At 46.2% G+C, this 17,304-nt stretch overlaps 1 protein-coding gene across 1 annotated transcript in view; it reads left to right on the forward strand.

The window, feature by feature from the left end:
- Positions 1-8,450: 8,450 nt before the first annotated feature.
- TCOF1 (treacle ribosome biogenesis factor 1) overlaps positions 8,451-17,304 on the forward strand; it is a 42,776-nt gene continuing 33,922 nt past the window's right edge. The window contains exons 1-3 of the mRNA XM_007943654.1: positions 8,451-8,558; positions 11,271-11,326; positions 14,980-15,125. Of these exons, the coding sequence (XP_007941845.1) occupies positions 8,451-8,558; positions 11,271-11,326; positions 14,980-15,125 (310 nt within the window). The remainder of the gene's footprint in view (positions 8,559-11,270; positions 11,327-14,979; positions 15,126-17,304) is intronic.

Raw genomic sequence — 17,304 nt, forward strand, 5'->3', positions numbered from 1 at the left:
GGCAGAAGAGCAGAGAGAACAGAGGCAGAGGCAGCCTGGAGGGAAGAGATGTGGTCTAGGCTAAGAAGCAAGGGCCTACCTCTGTCTCTAACCCACTGGGGACCTCACCACGTCTCTTCCTCCCTCTGGGCCTGGTTACCTATGGTAAGACGGGAGAGCTGGGCTGTGGGCTCTCCAAAGACCCTTCCAGCTCCAAGACAAAACCACATAAATAAGGAATTGTGCTGGTGAGACTATGTATTGAACCCCTTCTGGCAAATAATCTGGCTCCAGCTATTAAGTGAAAAATGTGCATTCCCCTCTGGCCCACTTTTGATTCCATCCTACAGAAATCAAAGCTCCAGTTTGTAAGAAGCAACATTGTTGTGCTAGAAAAAAAGCTAGAAGTGAAGAAATAACTTGGATATCCATCAACAGGGAACTTCCGGCGCCAGGACTGTTAAGAGCAACCTGGCAGCTGGAGCCTGTCCCAAATCTGCCACTCACTAGCTGTGGGCCTTGGCCTTGACCTCTCTGAGATGCAGTCTCCTCGCTTATAAACGGAGCTGTTAATCATTTCATATGCTTCATAGGGTGTTATGAGGGTTAAACTGGTTAGTGCTTGTAAGCCTCCAAGCAACACAGCCAGCTGATCATAAGCATCTACAAATGTGAGCTGTTGCTATTACTCAAAAGGGCACAGTAGACCCAAATTCTGGAGCTATGTCTCTAGTTGGTTATTATGTGAAAAGTGTGTTGCACAGTTATATGTTTGGTATGATCCTCTTTTGTAGAAGAGAAAGAAAAATAGGAGACAGAGGGACAAAAACCTTATGAAAGGTGTCAGTGTTTGAATGAGCAGAGCAAACACTGGATCTAACACTAGGCCACCAAGAGTGGCTGAGGAGGGGGATTGGAGTGTGGGGAAGTGGGCTGGGAATGGACCAGAGGGAGGTCAAAATTATTAACTTTTCTTTACATACCTCTAAGCAGCTCTGGTAGCACAGTGGTTAAAGCTTTCAGCTGCTAACCAAAAGGTCAGTGGTTTGAACATGCCAGCTGCTCCACAGGAGAAAGATCAGGCAGTGTGCTTCCATAAAGATTTACAGGGTTGGAAACGCTATGGTGTGGTTCTACTCTGTCCTATAGGGTCTCTATGAGTCAGAATCAACTCAATGGCAGTGAGTTTGGTTTTGGTTTATATATCTCTGAATTGTTCAGCCTTTTACTTCAGGTATAGGAAACACAAACCATTAAGCACTTAACTACGAACAATAAAGGTTGGTAGTTCAAACCCAAGAGTAGTTCAAACTCTAAAGAAAGGCCTGGTGATCTACTGAAAGTTCCCAGCCTTGAAAACCTTATGCATACAGCTCTACTCTGAAGCATATGGTAGAGCCATGAGTTGGAACTGACTTGATGGCAACTGGTTTTATACTTTTATAAACCTTTAAAAACACAAGTTTCTCTTTTAGGAAAAGAGAAATTGTCATCCCATGAGAGAGAGAGAGAGAGAAGGAAATCGTGAGAAACCCACTAGCTGAAATAACTCAGCCCAGGGAAAATAAGTTGTTACTGGACGGTGGAGGGCATCTTTGGGTGCAGGGGGTAAGGGGAATCTTTCCACTCAGGCTCCTCTTTAGAGAGTTACTTTGCTGGAAGACCTTTGCCCCTCATTTAAGAGAAAGAAACACTGAGAACCAGAGAAAGCAAAAAACTGACCCAAGGTCACACAGCAGACCCTGGTGACAATGTAATTTCCTGACTCCTGGCTCAGTAGCTTCTCCCCTGCATTGTGCTCTCTCCCGTCTCTGTGTAGATACCTATTAAGTAGAGACAGGTACAGCACCCCTTAGCTTAGCTTCCTTAGCTTCCTTCTGTCGTCCTTCAAGAACATTTCCTGAGAGCCCTCACTGTGCCCTCTTACAGGGGAATCCAAGATGACTAAGACATGGAACCTGTCCAATAGGCGCTCACAGTCAAGTGGTCTGGAAGCTTCTGGCTTGTACCACTAACAAAAAGATCTTTTTTTTAACGGGTAGATAAATACTCTGAGACTGTTTTTTTTTTTTTTTTTTTTCCCCAATGCACTGTTTTGTTTGCTGCTGTCTTAATCATTGCCATGTTATATTTTATCACTTTAATGTTTTAATTTTGTGCTTGGGCCCCAAGGCAATTCAGTGAAGGGTATGATTTGGAAAATGAAGGAATTAAAGAAATTGTCCACATAAGAAGCAGCCTCTCAGGAGCTGAGGACAAAGCCTAAGTGCTGAAAATGAATTTTGGTTAGGAACAAAACAAAAACAAACAACCTGCTGCCAGATCGAAGGTATTAGACCATCCTTTTTATTTTTTTAATTTAATCCTAGTTCTCCATTTCTTCCAGGGTCAGCCAAGGACGCAAGACCCAGTTCCTTCTCCACTGTCTTCCAGAAGCTTCATAGATTCCTGCTTGCAGGCCTATGCTCGTAGTGAGTACCCTCCCTGGTGTACCCTCTTCTCTTCTTCAGGACAAGATCTATAATCACCTAGTCATGCACATAGCCAACATTTAGCCAGTGTTGCAGGCACTGTGCTTGAAACCAGTTGCCACTGAGTCTATTCCAACTCATTGCGACCCCAAGTGTGTCAGAGTAGAACTGTGCTCCATAGAGTTTTTAATGGCTGATTTTTTGGAAGTAAATTGCTAGGCCGTTCTTCCAAGGTGCTTCTGGGTGGATTTGAACCACCAACTTTTTGGTTACTGCCGAGCACATTAATCATTTATACCACCCAGCACTAGGGGGTGGGGATAATGCAACAACAACACAGACTTCAGGAAGTTTACTAAGTTTCACTAAGGCATGAATTCTCAACAGGGAAAATAATACCCCCAAAGGAGTGAAAATTGATTCTTAGGGGGTAAAAAAATCTTATCCATTGCAATAGTTTATATGTCATCTCACCCTGTTTGTGATCTCAGCCCAAACAACCACCCAAGTGGAAACCTGGACATCATCACCAATGATAACCTTAGGCATTGGTTCTGGGCTTCATAGCATCCCAGTCCACAAAGCTTTCCACTATTGCCCTGAAAATTGACCCTGTCTGCCTTCAATTTCCTTTCTATCCAGCTTAGATCCCGGAGCCCAGCAATTCACCATCTCTTTTGTAAACACTTTAGACCACTATGCCTTTTTTCCCACCCATTTGGCTAAACTCTAGGGCTGGAAAAGCCCCACTATGCTGAGCCTGCTAAAGGAAATCACTCAGCAGGACAGAGCCAAAAAAAACAAACCAAACTCACTGCCATCAGATGATCCAACTCATAGCAACCCCTCCTTGGGTTTCCAAGGCGATATCACTATGGAAGTAGATTGCCCAACCTGCCTTCTGTGGAGTGGCTGGTGGGTTTGAACCACCAGCCTTCTAATTAGCAGTCAAATGCCTTGGGCAGTACGCCACCAAAGCTCCTGCAGGACAGAGCAGGACCCATAAAAATGAATGACCCCCCCTCCCCAGCTTCAACTGGGTTGTCAACACTACCAGGGAGTTGTGTTTGTTGTGGGCAAGTTGCTTCTCAACTCTCTGAATGATCATTCTCCTTTCTTCAAACTCCTCACCACCTCTTCTTCATTCTCAGCAGAAGACCTTGCCGCCCACTTTGCAGAAAAAAATAGAAGCTGAAGATGAAATCTCCCTTAGCATCCCACTGCAAACCTACATCTACATCTGCAGATTCCCTCTTTTGGTTCTGCAGAAGTCATCTCTCCTCCTCTCCAAGACCAATTCTCCACCTACACGCCTGATCCCATCCCCTCACATATGCTGGTGAAGATATCTCCCCTGTTTCTTACACCCTTGATTAATCTCCCCTTGATCTGCCATCAGTTTTAAACAAACTCAGGTCTCTTCCACCTTAAAACACACCACCCTCTAAGATACACATTGACCACATCATCTCTCTCCTCCCCTTCACACAAACACACACCACACATGCAAACAAAAAACCCACTGCCTCCTTCATTTCTCCTCCACTCATCAGACCACTGCCATGTGACTCTCACTTCCAACACGCCACAGAAATAACATTCACTCTCTAAGGTCCCCAGTGGAGTCCCTGGGTGGTACAAGTGGTTTACAAGCTTGACTGCTAACCAAATGGTTGGTGGTTCAAGTGTATCCAAAGGTCATTGGAAGAAAGGTCTGGTGATGTACTCCAAAAAAATCAGCCATTGAAGCCCTATGGAGCACAGTTCTACTCTGAAATACCTGGGGTCACAATGAGTAGGAATCAACTCATCCGCAACTCATTCTAAGCTCACCAGCAATCTCCATGCCTATATTTTCTCCAGCCGTGGTATTTTCAAAAGCATCATATGCATGTGAAATCTGGACAATGAATAAGGGAGACTGCAGAAGAATTGATGCATTTGAGTTGTGGTGTTGGCGAAGAATACTGAAAATACCATGGACTGCCAGAAGAACAAACAAATCTGTGTTGGAAGAAGTACAGCTGGAATGCTCCTTAGAAGCAAGAATAGCCAGACTTCATCTCACATACTTTGGCCATGTTGTCAGAAGAGACCAATCCCTGAAGAAGGAGATCATGCTTGGTAAAGTAGAGGGTTAGCAGAAAGGGGAAACACTGTCAACAAGATAGACTGACACAGTGGCTGCAGCGATGGGCTCAAGCCTAGCAAAGACTGTGAGGATAGTGCAGAACCAGGCAGTGTTTTGTTCTGTTGTATATGGGATTAACATGAGTTGGAGCCACTCAATGGCACCTAATAACAACACAACAGCAATTTCCACGCCTGTCATGAAATTGAGGCCCATTGCCCATTTCCCACCATTGGTTCATCCTACTCTCGTCTCTCTGGGCACTCATTCTCAGTCTTTACAGACATACCCCCTTTTCATTGCTGTAGCTGTAGCTCCCAAATTGGTCCCTGACTTACAGTGACCCCCAGGCACAACAAAAGGACATGCTGCCCAGTTCTGTGCCATGAACAGTTGCAGATCAAACCATCATGATCCATAGGGTTTTCATTTGCCAACTTTTGCAAGTAGATTGCCAGGCCATTATTCCTTGTCCATCTTTAGTCTGGAAGTTTTGCTGAAACCTGTTTACCATCTTAGCAACACACAAGTGCATGAGGTACATTCGCTGAGAATCAAACCTAGCTCTCCCACATGAAGGCAAGAGAATTCTACCACTCAACCCCTAACATAACCCCATAAACCAAAAACAAACCAAACTCACTGCCATTGAGTCGATTCTAACTCACAGTGACTCCCTTTGGGTTTCCAAGGCAGTAGATCTTTACAGAAGTAGATTGCTCAGTCTTCCTTCCACAGAGTGGCTGGTGGGTTTGAACCACCAACCTTCTGGTTAGCAGTCAAATGCCTTAGGCACTATGCCACCAGAACTCCTTAACATGACCCCCTATCTTTCTTTATGCAGACCTAACCTCTGGGCATGCCTCAAAGCTCTGCTTTCTCTACTCTCTCCACCTCATCTCCCCAAACAATTTTGGCCTCATCCACAACCTCGATTTTCTTCTCTCTGTGGACAGCTTCCACCTTCCTCTCTAGCCCAGACCTCCACACTGAGTCCAAAGCCAGGTTTCCACATGCCTACTTAGCGTCTACACTTGGTGTCTCAATGGTATTTCAAGCTCAACATGTGTAAAGTGGAACTTACACTTTTTGCCTCCTCCTTCACTACCTCCTCTCCTCACTCAACCTTCTCATTCCAGTCCTGTTCCAGATTTTGCTGTCTCAGGGAAAATTATTGTCCACCTGTTTGCACAGAAACCTCAGAGTCTGTTCTGACTCCCTTTCTTTCACCCTCCCATTCCAGCACATCTCTATGATGATTTTACTTCTTAAATAACTCTAGGAACCTTCCATTGCTCTCCAACTCCACTGTCATTCTCCCCATCCATCACTTTGGCCATGATTATATCCCCTCTGGAGGCCTTCCTGCACTTCTAACCCTAACTGGTCTTCCCACATCTACTCAGACACTCCCTACTCAACTCTCTACTCAGCATTCACACTGGTCACCTTTAATGTGGCTGATCCTTAATGTGGAGCCTGCCCTCTGTCCACTTTTTTACTCCCCAACCTACAAAGGCTTTCTCTCACCTCTCCTCTAAGCTGTACCTCCTACCGCAGACCCTTTGCATAGCATCTTCCCTCTGCCCAGGATTCTTCCCCCTACCCTACCCTAGATGTATTTCAGATTTCCTCACAAACACCATTTTCTCAGGGAACTCTTCCCTAAGCCCCAAGAAAAAGTAGATCATTCCTTCCTGTTAAATGCTTTCACAATAATAGCTAACATACACATAGCACTTATTGGTAGGAGATCTTCTAAGCATTTCTGCATAGTGTTCATTTACTTCTCATGACAGCCTTATGAGGTAGAAATGACAATTATGTCCAGCTTATAGATGAAGAAACTGAGTCACAGAGAAGTTGTATCACTTGCCCAAGGTCACCTAGTTAAGAAGAGTCAAAGCCAGAATTTGAACCCAGGAGGTGTGATTCCCATGTAGCTTTTAAACACTATACTTGTAATGTCTAAAGCATTTGACTGCTAACCAGAAGGCTGGTGGTTCAAACCCACCAGCCACTCCTCAGAAGGAAGGTTGGGCAATCTACTTCCAAAACGGTATCGCCTCAGAAACCCAAGGAGGGGTCGCTATGAGTCAGGTCCGCCTTGATGGCACATAACAACAACAACAACAATTCCATAAGAAAATATTATCTTTTTTTTTTCTTGCACTTACCACTGTTTAATACAGTGTATTTATATGATTATTTATTTAAAATGCATTACCCTCATTAGACTGCATGTAGGGGTCGAGACTGTTTCACCCCTAACAGCAGGTGCTCATCAAATATTTGTTAAATGGCTGAAAGTAGATTAGTCTTCTCCCTCTTCCTCACTCACCACAACCAATCAGTTACCTGGTCTTGCTCATGTTTTTTGGGGTTTTTTTTCCTGGAGCAGGGTTTCCTAACCCTACGAAGTTCGGATATGTGCTTATCTGTGTCCTGAAATTTGGTGGGAAATGTGGTGTGTCTGCACACATTAAAATTTTCTAGAGCAAGGGCAGTGGTTCATGCTGTCATCAAAGGGGCACAAGAGATTAAAACCAGCTGACTCAAATATTCCCCAGCTTAGTTCATCCTCTGACAACCACCCCTCAATTCAACAGCCTCACATCTAGTTTTGCACCCCACTAGTCCATTCTCCAGGAGCTCTGGTAGCATAGTGGCTAAGACACTTGCCTGCTAACCAGACGGCTGGCGGTTCAAACCCACCAGCCACTCCTCGGAAGGAAGGTTGGGCAATCCTACTTCCGTAGTGATACTGCCTCGGAAACCCAAGGAGGGGTCGCTATGAGTCGGGGCCGACTCGACGGCACATAACAACAACAACAACAGTCCATTCTCCATGCTTTGATTATAGCAATCTTTTCACAACACAAACCCTAGTCATACTCTTGCATAAAACCACTGGAAAGCTGTCTATTGTCCTTGAAACAAAGTTTAAACTCTGCTGAGGGTGGGGAAGGTCTTGTAGGCCCTGTCTACTTCTCCTCATGTAGCCTCAGTTGTTTCCTCTTCCCCACACCTCTGCAGCCCAACAACACAAAACAAGGTTCTGTGCTCTGGGTTCCCAGCCTACACCAGGTGGTTTCTCACGCTTATACTCATGCTCTCTGTTTGAGATGCCAATTCTCAGTACCTAGAAATTCCTACTCCACCATTGTTGTTGTTGTTGTTATGTGCCGTCGAGTCCGCCCCGACTCCACCATTAAGATTCAGTTAAAGGTCTCTTTGGGATTAGATGTCCCTCCTCCGTGCTCCTATAGGCTGTGCCGGTCCCTGACAAGGCATTTAAGGCATTTAACTATAGTTGCTTGGTTACAGACTGGCTCTCTCTTCCAAACAAGCTTTGAGGGCGGCTGCCCTCTAAGTGTTCAGTAAGTGAATGAATGAATAAAACGAATGACAAACAGTGCCTGATCGTTGGCATTCAAAAAATTGTGTGAAAAGAAGAAATGAGCGGGCAACTGTAGGTTCAGGTCTAGAAAAGATACAGACTAAAGCGTTCAGAGATGAATAAAACCCAGTCGCAGCGATCAGAAGCTAATACGGAAGGCAAATCCAAATAAAGAATTTTGAAGAGGAAGTAATTCATATCTTCGCCGGCCCAGGGGGCGAAGCCAAGTTAAATCCCTCCCGTTTCCCCTCCAATGGGAGATCTTGTCGCCCTCTGAGCCTCCTCCCCTTTCACCCACCAGGCCTGCTGCGGCCGCTCAAGAATAAAAGACTACATTTCCCAGAGTGCCGTGCGGCTGTGGCGAAGGAAGAGCCGGAAGTAGGGTACGCGAGGTCTAAGGGCACGAGGGAAGTGGCGGGCGGGGACCCGGGGGGCGTACAGGTGAGCTGACGGGCCCGGGGTCGCGGGCATGGCCGAGGCCCGGAAGCGGCGGGAGCTGCTTCCCTTAATCTACCAGCATCTTCTGCAAGCCGGCTATGTTCGCGCAGCGCGGGAAGTGAAGGAGCAGAGCGGCCAGGTGAGCATGGGAGTACCCTGTACGAGGCCCGCGTGGAAGATCCGAAGAGCAGCGGCCTGTGCCCCCTCCTCGGGCGACCTGACGAGTGCCCAGGGCCGAATTCTACTGTGCTCAGGGGTGCGAGCTGGGGGAGCCTGAGTAGCTAAATTTTTAACCCTCGCTGCAAGCTCCAGTCTCTCTGGGCCTCAGTTTCCCCATCTGTGCAGTGGGCGGGCCGGGATATTTGATACGACGCGCAGGGCTTTTGTAATTCCCGCTCCCGTCACCTCCGCTGGCTTACTGGGAGCGGCAGTTTAAAGTTTTTTAAGTCGCCGACCACGTGGCTCCGCGCGGCCCCCTGGGGCAAGGAGGTTACCAAGGGTTTGAGGGGTAGATTGTGACCAGCTCCGGGAGACACCGCCAAGAGAAGGGGCTCTTTACTTGAGCTGGAACTCAGATCTTTAGAGACCCTCTGTACCGAGTTGGACAATTTTGGAATTAGAACTCGTGGTGCAGTCTTTCTTTACTTCATTCATTCAGCAACTGTTAATCTGGAACTTCGGGTGCTAGTGATAGAATGGTGATCTTGGTCCCCGGCCCTCATGGAGCTTACAGTCTAGTACCGAAGCAAGACATCACAAAAGTAACTGTGAACTTAACGAAAGTCCAAAGGAGAGGTACAGAGTGCTAAAAAGTGTATGGTAGATTGCCCTGGTCACAATCGATATCTGAGACTGCTTCCCTGAGGAAGTGACTGTTGGTTTGAGATCTGAAGGCAAAAAGTGGGTATTCCAGGCAGAGGTGCAAATGCCCTGTGGTAGAAGGGAGTTTGTTCTTGTACATACTGGCCTCAGGAAAGGTCCCTGTGGTTGAAGCATGGAGGACCAGGGCAATAAAGGTCCCTAAGGAGACTGAAAAGGGAGGCAGGAACTGGCCCAAGCAGGTCTTATGTTTAGTTTGGTCTTAAGCTGAAAAAGGAAACTCTGGTGGTGTAATGTTTAAAGCATTCAGCTGCTAACCAAAAGGTCCACAGTTCAAACCCACCAGCTGCTCCACTGGAGAAAGATGAGGCAGTCTGCATTCATAAAGATTTACAGGCTTGGACACCCTGTGGGGGTCGCTATGAGTTGGAATTGATGTCAGTAGGTTAAGCTGAAAAGCAGTGAGAAGCCCTTGGAAGGTTTTAAACTGGTGATTGAGAGAGCCTGATCTCAAGAGTATCAGTATCTCAGAGCCTCCTGAAGGGATCAAAGGTGATGGGCTCTGAGATGTTCTCTCTGCTTTTCTGTATCCACCCTGGGCCTTGGAGCATACACCTAGCAAAAGTGCCCTGCCCTCATGGAATATGCATTCTAGCATATTAATATATATATAGCAAATATATATATATAATATAGCAAATATAAAAGGTAAGTTGGTAGTATAGTGTGTCATGTGATGATAGGTGCTGCCTCTAAAAATTATCCAGCAAGGGGTATTAAGGAGTGTCAGGGGTACAGTTATAAGTAAGCTAGTCAAGAAAGCCTCACTGAAAAGGTGATGTTTTGCACAGAGAACTAAAGGAAATGAGGAAGTGAGCTAGCTATATGGTTGTTGGTGGTGGTTGTATGCCATCCAGTTGGACCCAACTCATAGCGACCCCTCCTTGGGTTTCCGAGGCAGTATCACTACAGAAGTAGATTGCCCCATCTTCCTTCCGAGGAGTGGCTGATGGATTTGAACCACCAGCCTTCTGGTTAGCAGTCAAGTGCCTTAGGCATTATGCTACCAGTTAGCAGGAGAGAAAGTATTCCAGATAGACCCTGGTGGGGGTACAGTAGGGGGTGACCCAACACATTCGAGGGATAGTGAGGAGTCTGGCATGCTTGGGTGGAAGTAGAGTGAGGCTAGTACTTGGTATCTCAACATTGTGGAAGAAATCTGAAGTTTAAAAAAGTTAGCCCAGAGTTACCTAGCCAGTTAACAGAAGAGCTTTGTCTCAAACACAGGCCTACCTGACTCCGAACGAACGAACCAACCAAACTCATTGCCATGAGTCAGTTCCAAATAATAGCGACCCCTCCTTGGGTTTCCCAGGTGGTATCTCTACTGAAGTAAATTGCCCAGGTGCACACTATTGGCCACTTGCCTAACTCCCTGACCTCTGTGCCCTCACCCTATACTGTTCACTCCAGCTCTTTGGTGTACTTGAAACAAACTCAAGATGCTTGGCATTTCCAGAGAGAGTTGGGCTTTTGGCTTCAACTTGTAAAGGCCTATATTCTGCCTGGTGTTCTCTGCTTCCACCAAGAGAACATTCCTCCAAATGGAGCCAGTTTCTTCCTAGTGAATCAGTAAGCTGCAGTTGTGCCACCAGAATGCCTTGAGTGTCTGGACTGTGCTTCATACTGTCCTGGAGAAATCCACCAGCCAAATCTTTGAAAGGTCAGGGGTGGTAAAAGCCCCATCTTGTGGCCTCTGAGGGTGAGGCGTACCTGAGAGGTCTGGAGCTGAGTAAATGCTAACTTAGAGCATTCCAACTCCAGCTTCTCAAGGGTGCCTCTCACCAACCTGTCTTGAAAGGTTTTAGCTGGAATTGCCTGCTGTGATTTTTCCTGGCAGAACTAAGCAGGCATGTTTCCCAGAGCAAAAAAGACCCTCTTCTCAACCACCTGTCTGTGCATGTCCTGATATTGAGGAAGGCCCTCCCTGTGCTGAGGAGTTAATTGCTGCTTTCCCTTTATTTGTCTGCAGAAAAGTTTCCCAACTCAGCCGGTAACCCTTCTGGACATCTACACGCACTGGCAACAGTGAGTCTTGGTGGGACTGGGGGGGATGGAGTAAGGACACTCCAGTCAATCAGTTTAGAATAAGGTAGGATGCTAGCTTGGTCTAAGATGTGTCCCCAAGCTTACAGTGTATGTGGCCCCCAGAAAACTAGGTCACATGGATGAGTGTTTCTGGGCGAGAGTGTCTGGATGTGGGAGGGGACTTTGAGAACCGTGACCTCTTAATCAAATGAATGATCAATATTTCTTGAGCACTTACTGAATGCTAGGCTCTATTTTATGTATGAAGATACTGTGATGAGAGACACACGTGGCTCCTTCTTTCCTGGAGCTGACATTGTAGTCAGGCCAGCAAACACGAGTCAGAGAATGAAGCATAAAATTGCAGTGGTTGTAAGGATTACAGAGGGGAGTTACGTGGTGCCAAACCACATACATGGGTCAGCCTAGCCTTGTTTGGGGGTTTGGGAAGGTCTCTGAGGTGACCATTGACTTGAGAGCTAAAGGAAGTGGAGGAATGAACTAGGCAGTAGGTGTGGAGAGGTGCAAGGGGTGCACCTGGTAGTGGGAACTACACTGCCATTCACCACCTGTGGCTGGGGAACTGTCCAGATGAGGCTAAGGGGTGGCAGGGCACACATGTCAGGCCTGGCTATCCGTGATTGGGGGAGTATTTACCTTAGGAATAGTGGGGAGCCATGGAAGGTGAGGCAGAGAGGGATGTGATTAGATTGGCATTCTGACTACAAAAGACATCCAGACTAGAGCCAGTAGGGCTTGACACAAGGATAACAAAGGGTAGAGAGAAGCAGATAGTGGGTTTGAGCAATACAAGGAGGTGAACCAGGTTCTGTGGATGGATTAGAGAGAAAAGACTCGTAGGTGTCTGGCTTGTGCACCTGAATGGAAAGTGGATCTGTGCAGGGAGCTGGAAGGGAGCCCAATTTGGAGGGAAAAATTTCAAAGGAATGTTGAAGTGCCTGTGAATCATGTACAACTTTTCAGGGAAGAGGACATGGGGACAGCATCTCCTGGCCTTGTCTAACTTCACAAAAGGAAGACAGAATCACCATCAACAGCCCAAGGCTAATTCCTATGAGGCCATACATGCCGCCACCCTTTGGCCTTTTACCAAGTCTGACACCAACCATCCCTCCCATGGCACTCACTAATTTTCTGCTGGGTTTGAAAATTCATTGCAATGGCCACACAGAACTCACAATTATGGTGTTTATTAGGGAAATAACAGGCTACAATTCAGATTCAGGCACCCTCTCAGGATACAATTCTTCCATCAAGATAATCTCCCCTCTGCTATGTCCCTCAGACGTACCTCTCTGGCCCTTGGTCTCTTGGCCTAGCCTCTGCCCTGCTTGGGCAAATATTACAAAAGCTCTTTTAGCTCTGCCAATAGGTACACCTAGGTGCACCCCACTCAGCCACCAAGACTCCTGCCCGGAGGCACTCAGCTTTCTCACCCTGTGGGCCAGGTAAGCCCACCATTCTGCCTGGTGCCTCTTGGTTTCTCAACTGGGTTGTCTTTGCCAAGGAGGTCCAGCACAGGATCTCAGGTCCAAGGATGCATTCCACTTCACCTCCAACTCTTCTCTTGATGGCAGTGAGATCCCCCTCTCTGTCTCTAAGAAGGCATCTTTTGAGTCTGCAAGAGGGACAAAACTAACCAATCCCAGTGTCAAGTTCTACACACTTTATTTGTGTGGTCCCACCCAGTAATCTTATGGGAGTTACAAAGACTATGGCTAGAAAAGCTATACCAAGTAGTTTACTGGCATTGCAGGGGTAACCCAGGAGTGTGTCAGTAGAGGAAAGATTTGAGAACGAAGGAGAAGATGGTAAATATTCTCTCCCATGGACTGGCCTGACCACAGCTGACTGAATGAAAGGCTTGTCATGTCTCATGAGGAATAAGAGAGAATATTGAACTGTCCACGATGGGAAAGAGATGGCAAAGGGATGAGGGGGGCCACTGTCTGCACTTGGAGGATGAAGGGAGCGGTGCATGGTCTGGGGCCCCAGCAGGCAGAAGTGAGACCCGCATGTGCCTGCTGTAGGAAGATAGGTTTCAGCCCCTAAAATATAAGCACTAGGTCATCACAGCAATACTGAAGTGAGGTAGGCTGTAGTGGGATTGATGAGTCCCTGTTATCAAGGGTGTGTAAGCAAAGATGAGAATAGTGTGGAAGGGGTTCCAATCTCCAGTGGAAAGCTAAGGTCAGCAAAAAACCTGCCAGCCCTCAGGTTCTTGGTTCTCTTCTGCTGCTAAATCAAGCTTGAAGCACGGGGCATACCTGGCACTTCCTCTCCCTTGCCCTCTCCCACTCACAGCACTTCCTTTCTCAGAGAGATGCTTTAGCAAGCTGCACCCCACATTGTCATTGCCATTAGCAAGAACCCTACACCCACAAGAGGATGTCTAGTCTAGTGATTCCCAGCAAGGTTCAAACCCAGCAACTACCTTCTTGCTCCCTGTGAATCGTATCTTCATCTGCCCTATAAGAATAATAGTAATTATCTCTGCATTGAGAGGATTAAATGCCTAGTACGAGCCAGGCACTGTTCTAGAAGATGAGGACATAAATGGGAACAAACCAGAGAAAAATCCTTGTCCTCGTGGAACCCATTCTACTGGGTGAAGGGGAAGAAGCAGAATAAATTAATATATGTAATAAATGGAACCTGTTTTTAGCAGGAAATTCCTGGCAAGTGGCCTTCCTGGAAATAAGGGACCCAGGCAGCACGTCCCAAACTGGCGAAGCATTGCCTACTCTAGCCAGAAAACACAGGGCAGGTGGTGACCCTCAGATTGGGGGTGAGGGGACATGATGCTGGAAAGTTCAAGGGACTCAGTCTAGGGCTTATCCCACTGATCCCCCAAACTTGCTCTGACCCTTTATTGTTCATTTTTTAAGATGTGTGCTAGGCACTGAGAATAGAAAAGGTTTTATCTAGCTAGCCTTCCTGCTTTTCTCCCCAGGCCTCACTGGGTAGTTGGGGAGTCCCACAGGAAGTAACTGAAATAGCATGAGATAAAAGTGCTCTGAAGAAAATGAAACAGGGTGCTTGGGTAGAGACTGAGTTGGGGGAAGTTTGATCATGGAGGGGCTCTGAGGAGCCTGTCTTGGGGTTGAGGCTTCCAGGAAGGGGTACAGCCTGTGCAGCAAGTCCTGGAGAAGAAAGGGCCCTGGCTCACAGTACACTCACTCACTGTTGGCTTACAGTGAAACCTGTGAGAGTTGGAATGCAATGGACCTGCCTCGTTTTTCTAGATCTCTCAAGTTCCCTGCCTTTGGCAGGATGCAATCTTAGGCTTTTCCCTCCTTTTAGTGGAAAATATCTGAGTTTTCCTTCTCTGACAGGCTTCTGCCTTATACAGGTTCTGGTTTCAAAGGTTTTACTGTATGTATTGTGTAACATTATCAACCATTCATGATTATTTTGAAGACTTACAGAGGATTTTAAAAACACTTGATGAAGTGAGTGAAAATGCAGAATACAAAATTATACCCACACTGTCTTTTCATCGCTATTTGAACTCTCTCTGTGCTTGTTTCCTTTGTTGGGTGGGAGGATGTGGGAAGATCTTCCTTTTCAGATCCCCTGGAGTAGTCATGTCACCCAGTTGGTACAACCAGTTAGTTACCCTTGTCCTGCAGAACCTCAGAGGTCGGCCGAAAGCGGAAAGCAGAGGATGATGCAGCACTGCAGGCCAAGAAGACCCGCGTGTCAGACCCCATTAGCAGCTCTGAGAGCTCAGAAGACGAGGAGGAGGCAGAAACCGAGACTGCCAGTGCCAGGAAGAGTAAGAGCCATGCATGCTAGTTGCTGCTGGAGGACCGGGCCTCCCAATCAAGTCCCCATTGTTGGTGCTCGTAGGTGCTCAGCTTAGGGTCTTGCACCTTTTGGGAGCATACTATGAGATAAGGTTAGATTGTTCCAGGAGTGAGTCCCCTCCAGCTGCTTCTCCAGTGAGCCCTGAGAGGCCCAGGACCTTTTGGGGAAAGACTGGGAAGGCCTCACATTGTGTCTGTTTATTCCAGTATGTGTTTGGGCTATGGAGCCAGTGGTGAGCAAAACCAGATAGACCCTCACAGTCTAGATTGATGTACTTCCACTGGGGCCCAGGAGCTGCATTGTTACAAGTTCCCATGTGTTCTGATAAAGGTGGAAGGAATCATATTTTCAGAAGTACTAGTAGAGAGATGTCAGAGGATGGCTGGTGAACACCTCTTCTCTGTGGGCTGCTTTGAGAGTTGCTAATCTTCCTGGTTGTTTTGAAGTGTAGAAGTTAGTACCCAGGCTGTACTGAGCACTCAGATATTAGAGTTGGCAGGGATAACCCAGTGAAAGCCTCTACAGCCCCCTCACCCCAATTCCCACAGGTCCTTGTCCTTTATCTAAGAGCAGTCATGACTCCAGAGTTGGTCTCTTCTCTGAGTTGTGTTTTTAATTTTTATTTACATAGAAGACCGTTTCTGAATTTTAAAATACGTTTTTGGATTATGAAAGACTATAGAATTCATTGGAGTCCCTAGGTGCTGCCTACTAAAAGGTTGGAGGTTCATATCCACCCAGAGGCCCCTCAGAAGAAAGACCTGGCAGTCTGCTTCCAAAAAACAAAGTGTTGAAAACTCTATGGAGCACAGTTCTATTCTGACACACAGGAGGTCACCATGAGTTAGAATTGACTCACAGCAACTGGTAACAGAATTCATTATAGAATATTTTTAAAGTACTTTGTTAAAAGACCAGAAAAAAGGAAAAATTACCCATATTCTTGACACCTACAATTTGGCAAATTAGTCTTCCATGTATTATCCTGAGCGTGTTTTTAAAAATATTTCAGATTGTGCTAGATATATATTTCATGCAAAACAAGTATAGAAACTTAGGACTTAGGACAGTAAAAAAAAGTACACAGAAGGAAAATTGAAGGTTTTCTGTTCTTTTGCCCCACTCCCCTTTCACTCCTGGTGGAGAGCCTTTGCATCCACAGTAATACACGTATCCATCCATGCATAACTTTTAAACAAAAATTGTAAAATTTTAAACTGAGTAGTGTATTTAACATTAATGAATTTCTTAAACTTATGATAATGATATTATTGTTACATATTTTTGAAAGGAGTCCTTGTTGAGAAAAACATGCTGAAATATTCGTGGGCAACATGATAGGATGTCTGTCATTTTCTTCAAAATAATACGTATTGGAGAGAGGTGGGTGATAGGGTAGATGGAATAAGATTGGCCGTAAGTTGATCATGGTTAAAGCAGCGTGGTTCAGTTTACTTTTTCTGTACTTATGAATGTGTTTAAATTTTTCAATAATTGAAAAAGAGAGAGCGAGATGGGTTAAATACCAGGAAAAGAATTGGATCGTTCCATACATCCATTTAACAGCATATTTAACAGCACACCTTTGAAGTCTTCCCTTTTTGAGATCTAAGGGGACAATATCCTTTTGTAAAAGCACCATGGAATCCATACATCTCCACATCTAACTGGGCCCAGGTCTCATGCTACCTCTCCTATTTAAATTCTGGGCTACTCTCTGGACCCGGGACTGCCGCCTGATCTAATCATTGTCTCTAGCTTTCTGAGTTACTTTCAGGACTGTGGAGTAATTATTGTTGTTAGGTGCTGTTAAGTCGGCTCCAACTCATAGTGACACTGTGTACATCAGAACGAAACACTGCCTGTCCTGCACAATCCCCACCAGGTTTGCTGTGCTTGAGCCCATCGTTGCAAACGCTATCAGTCCATCTCATTGAGGGTCTTCCCCGTTTTTGCTGACCCTCTGCTTCACTAAGCATGATATCCTTCTCCGGTAGTCTGTGTGAAAGAAACCCATGAGCTGTGCGGTGCTTTCCTGATCCATAGCAGGATCTGGAACCAATCCTTTTCCTCTTGGGACCTCAATGCCTTATGGCACAAAGGAGTTGGGAATCCAATGGGGAGGCAAGCATGCGGCATTCTTCCTG

This window comes from Orycteropus afer, unplaced genomic scaffold (assembly GCF_000298275.1).
Source record: "Orycteropus afer afer isolate SDZICR_OR568_19922 unplaced genomic scaffold, OryAfe1.0 scaffold00110, whole genome shotgun sequence".
Taxonomy (NCBI): Eukaryota; Metazoa; Chordata; class Mammalia; order Tubulidentata; family Orycteropodidae; genus Orycteropus; species Orycteropus afer.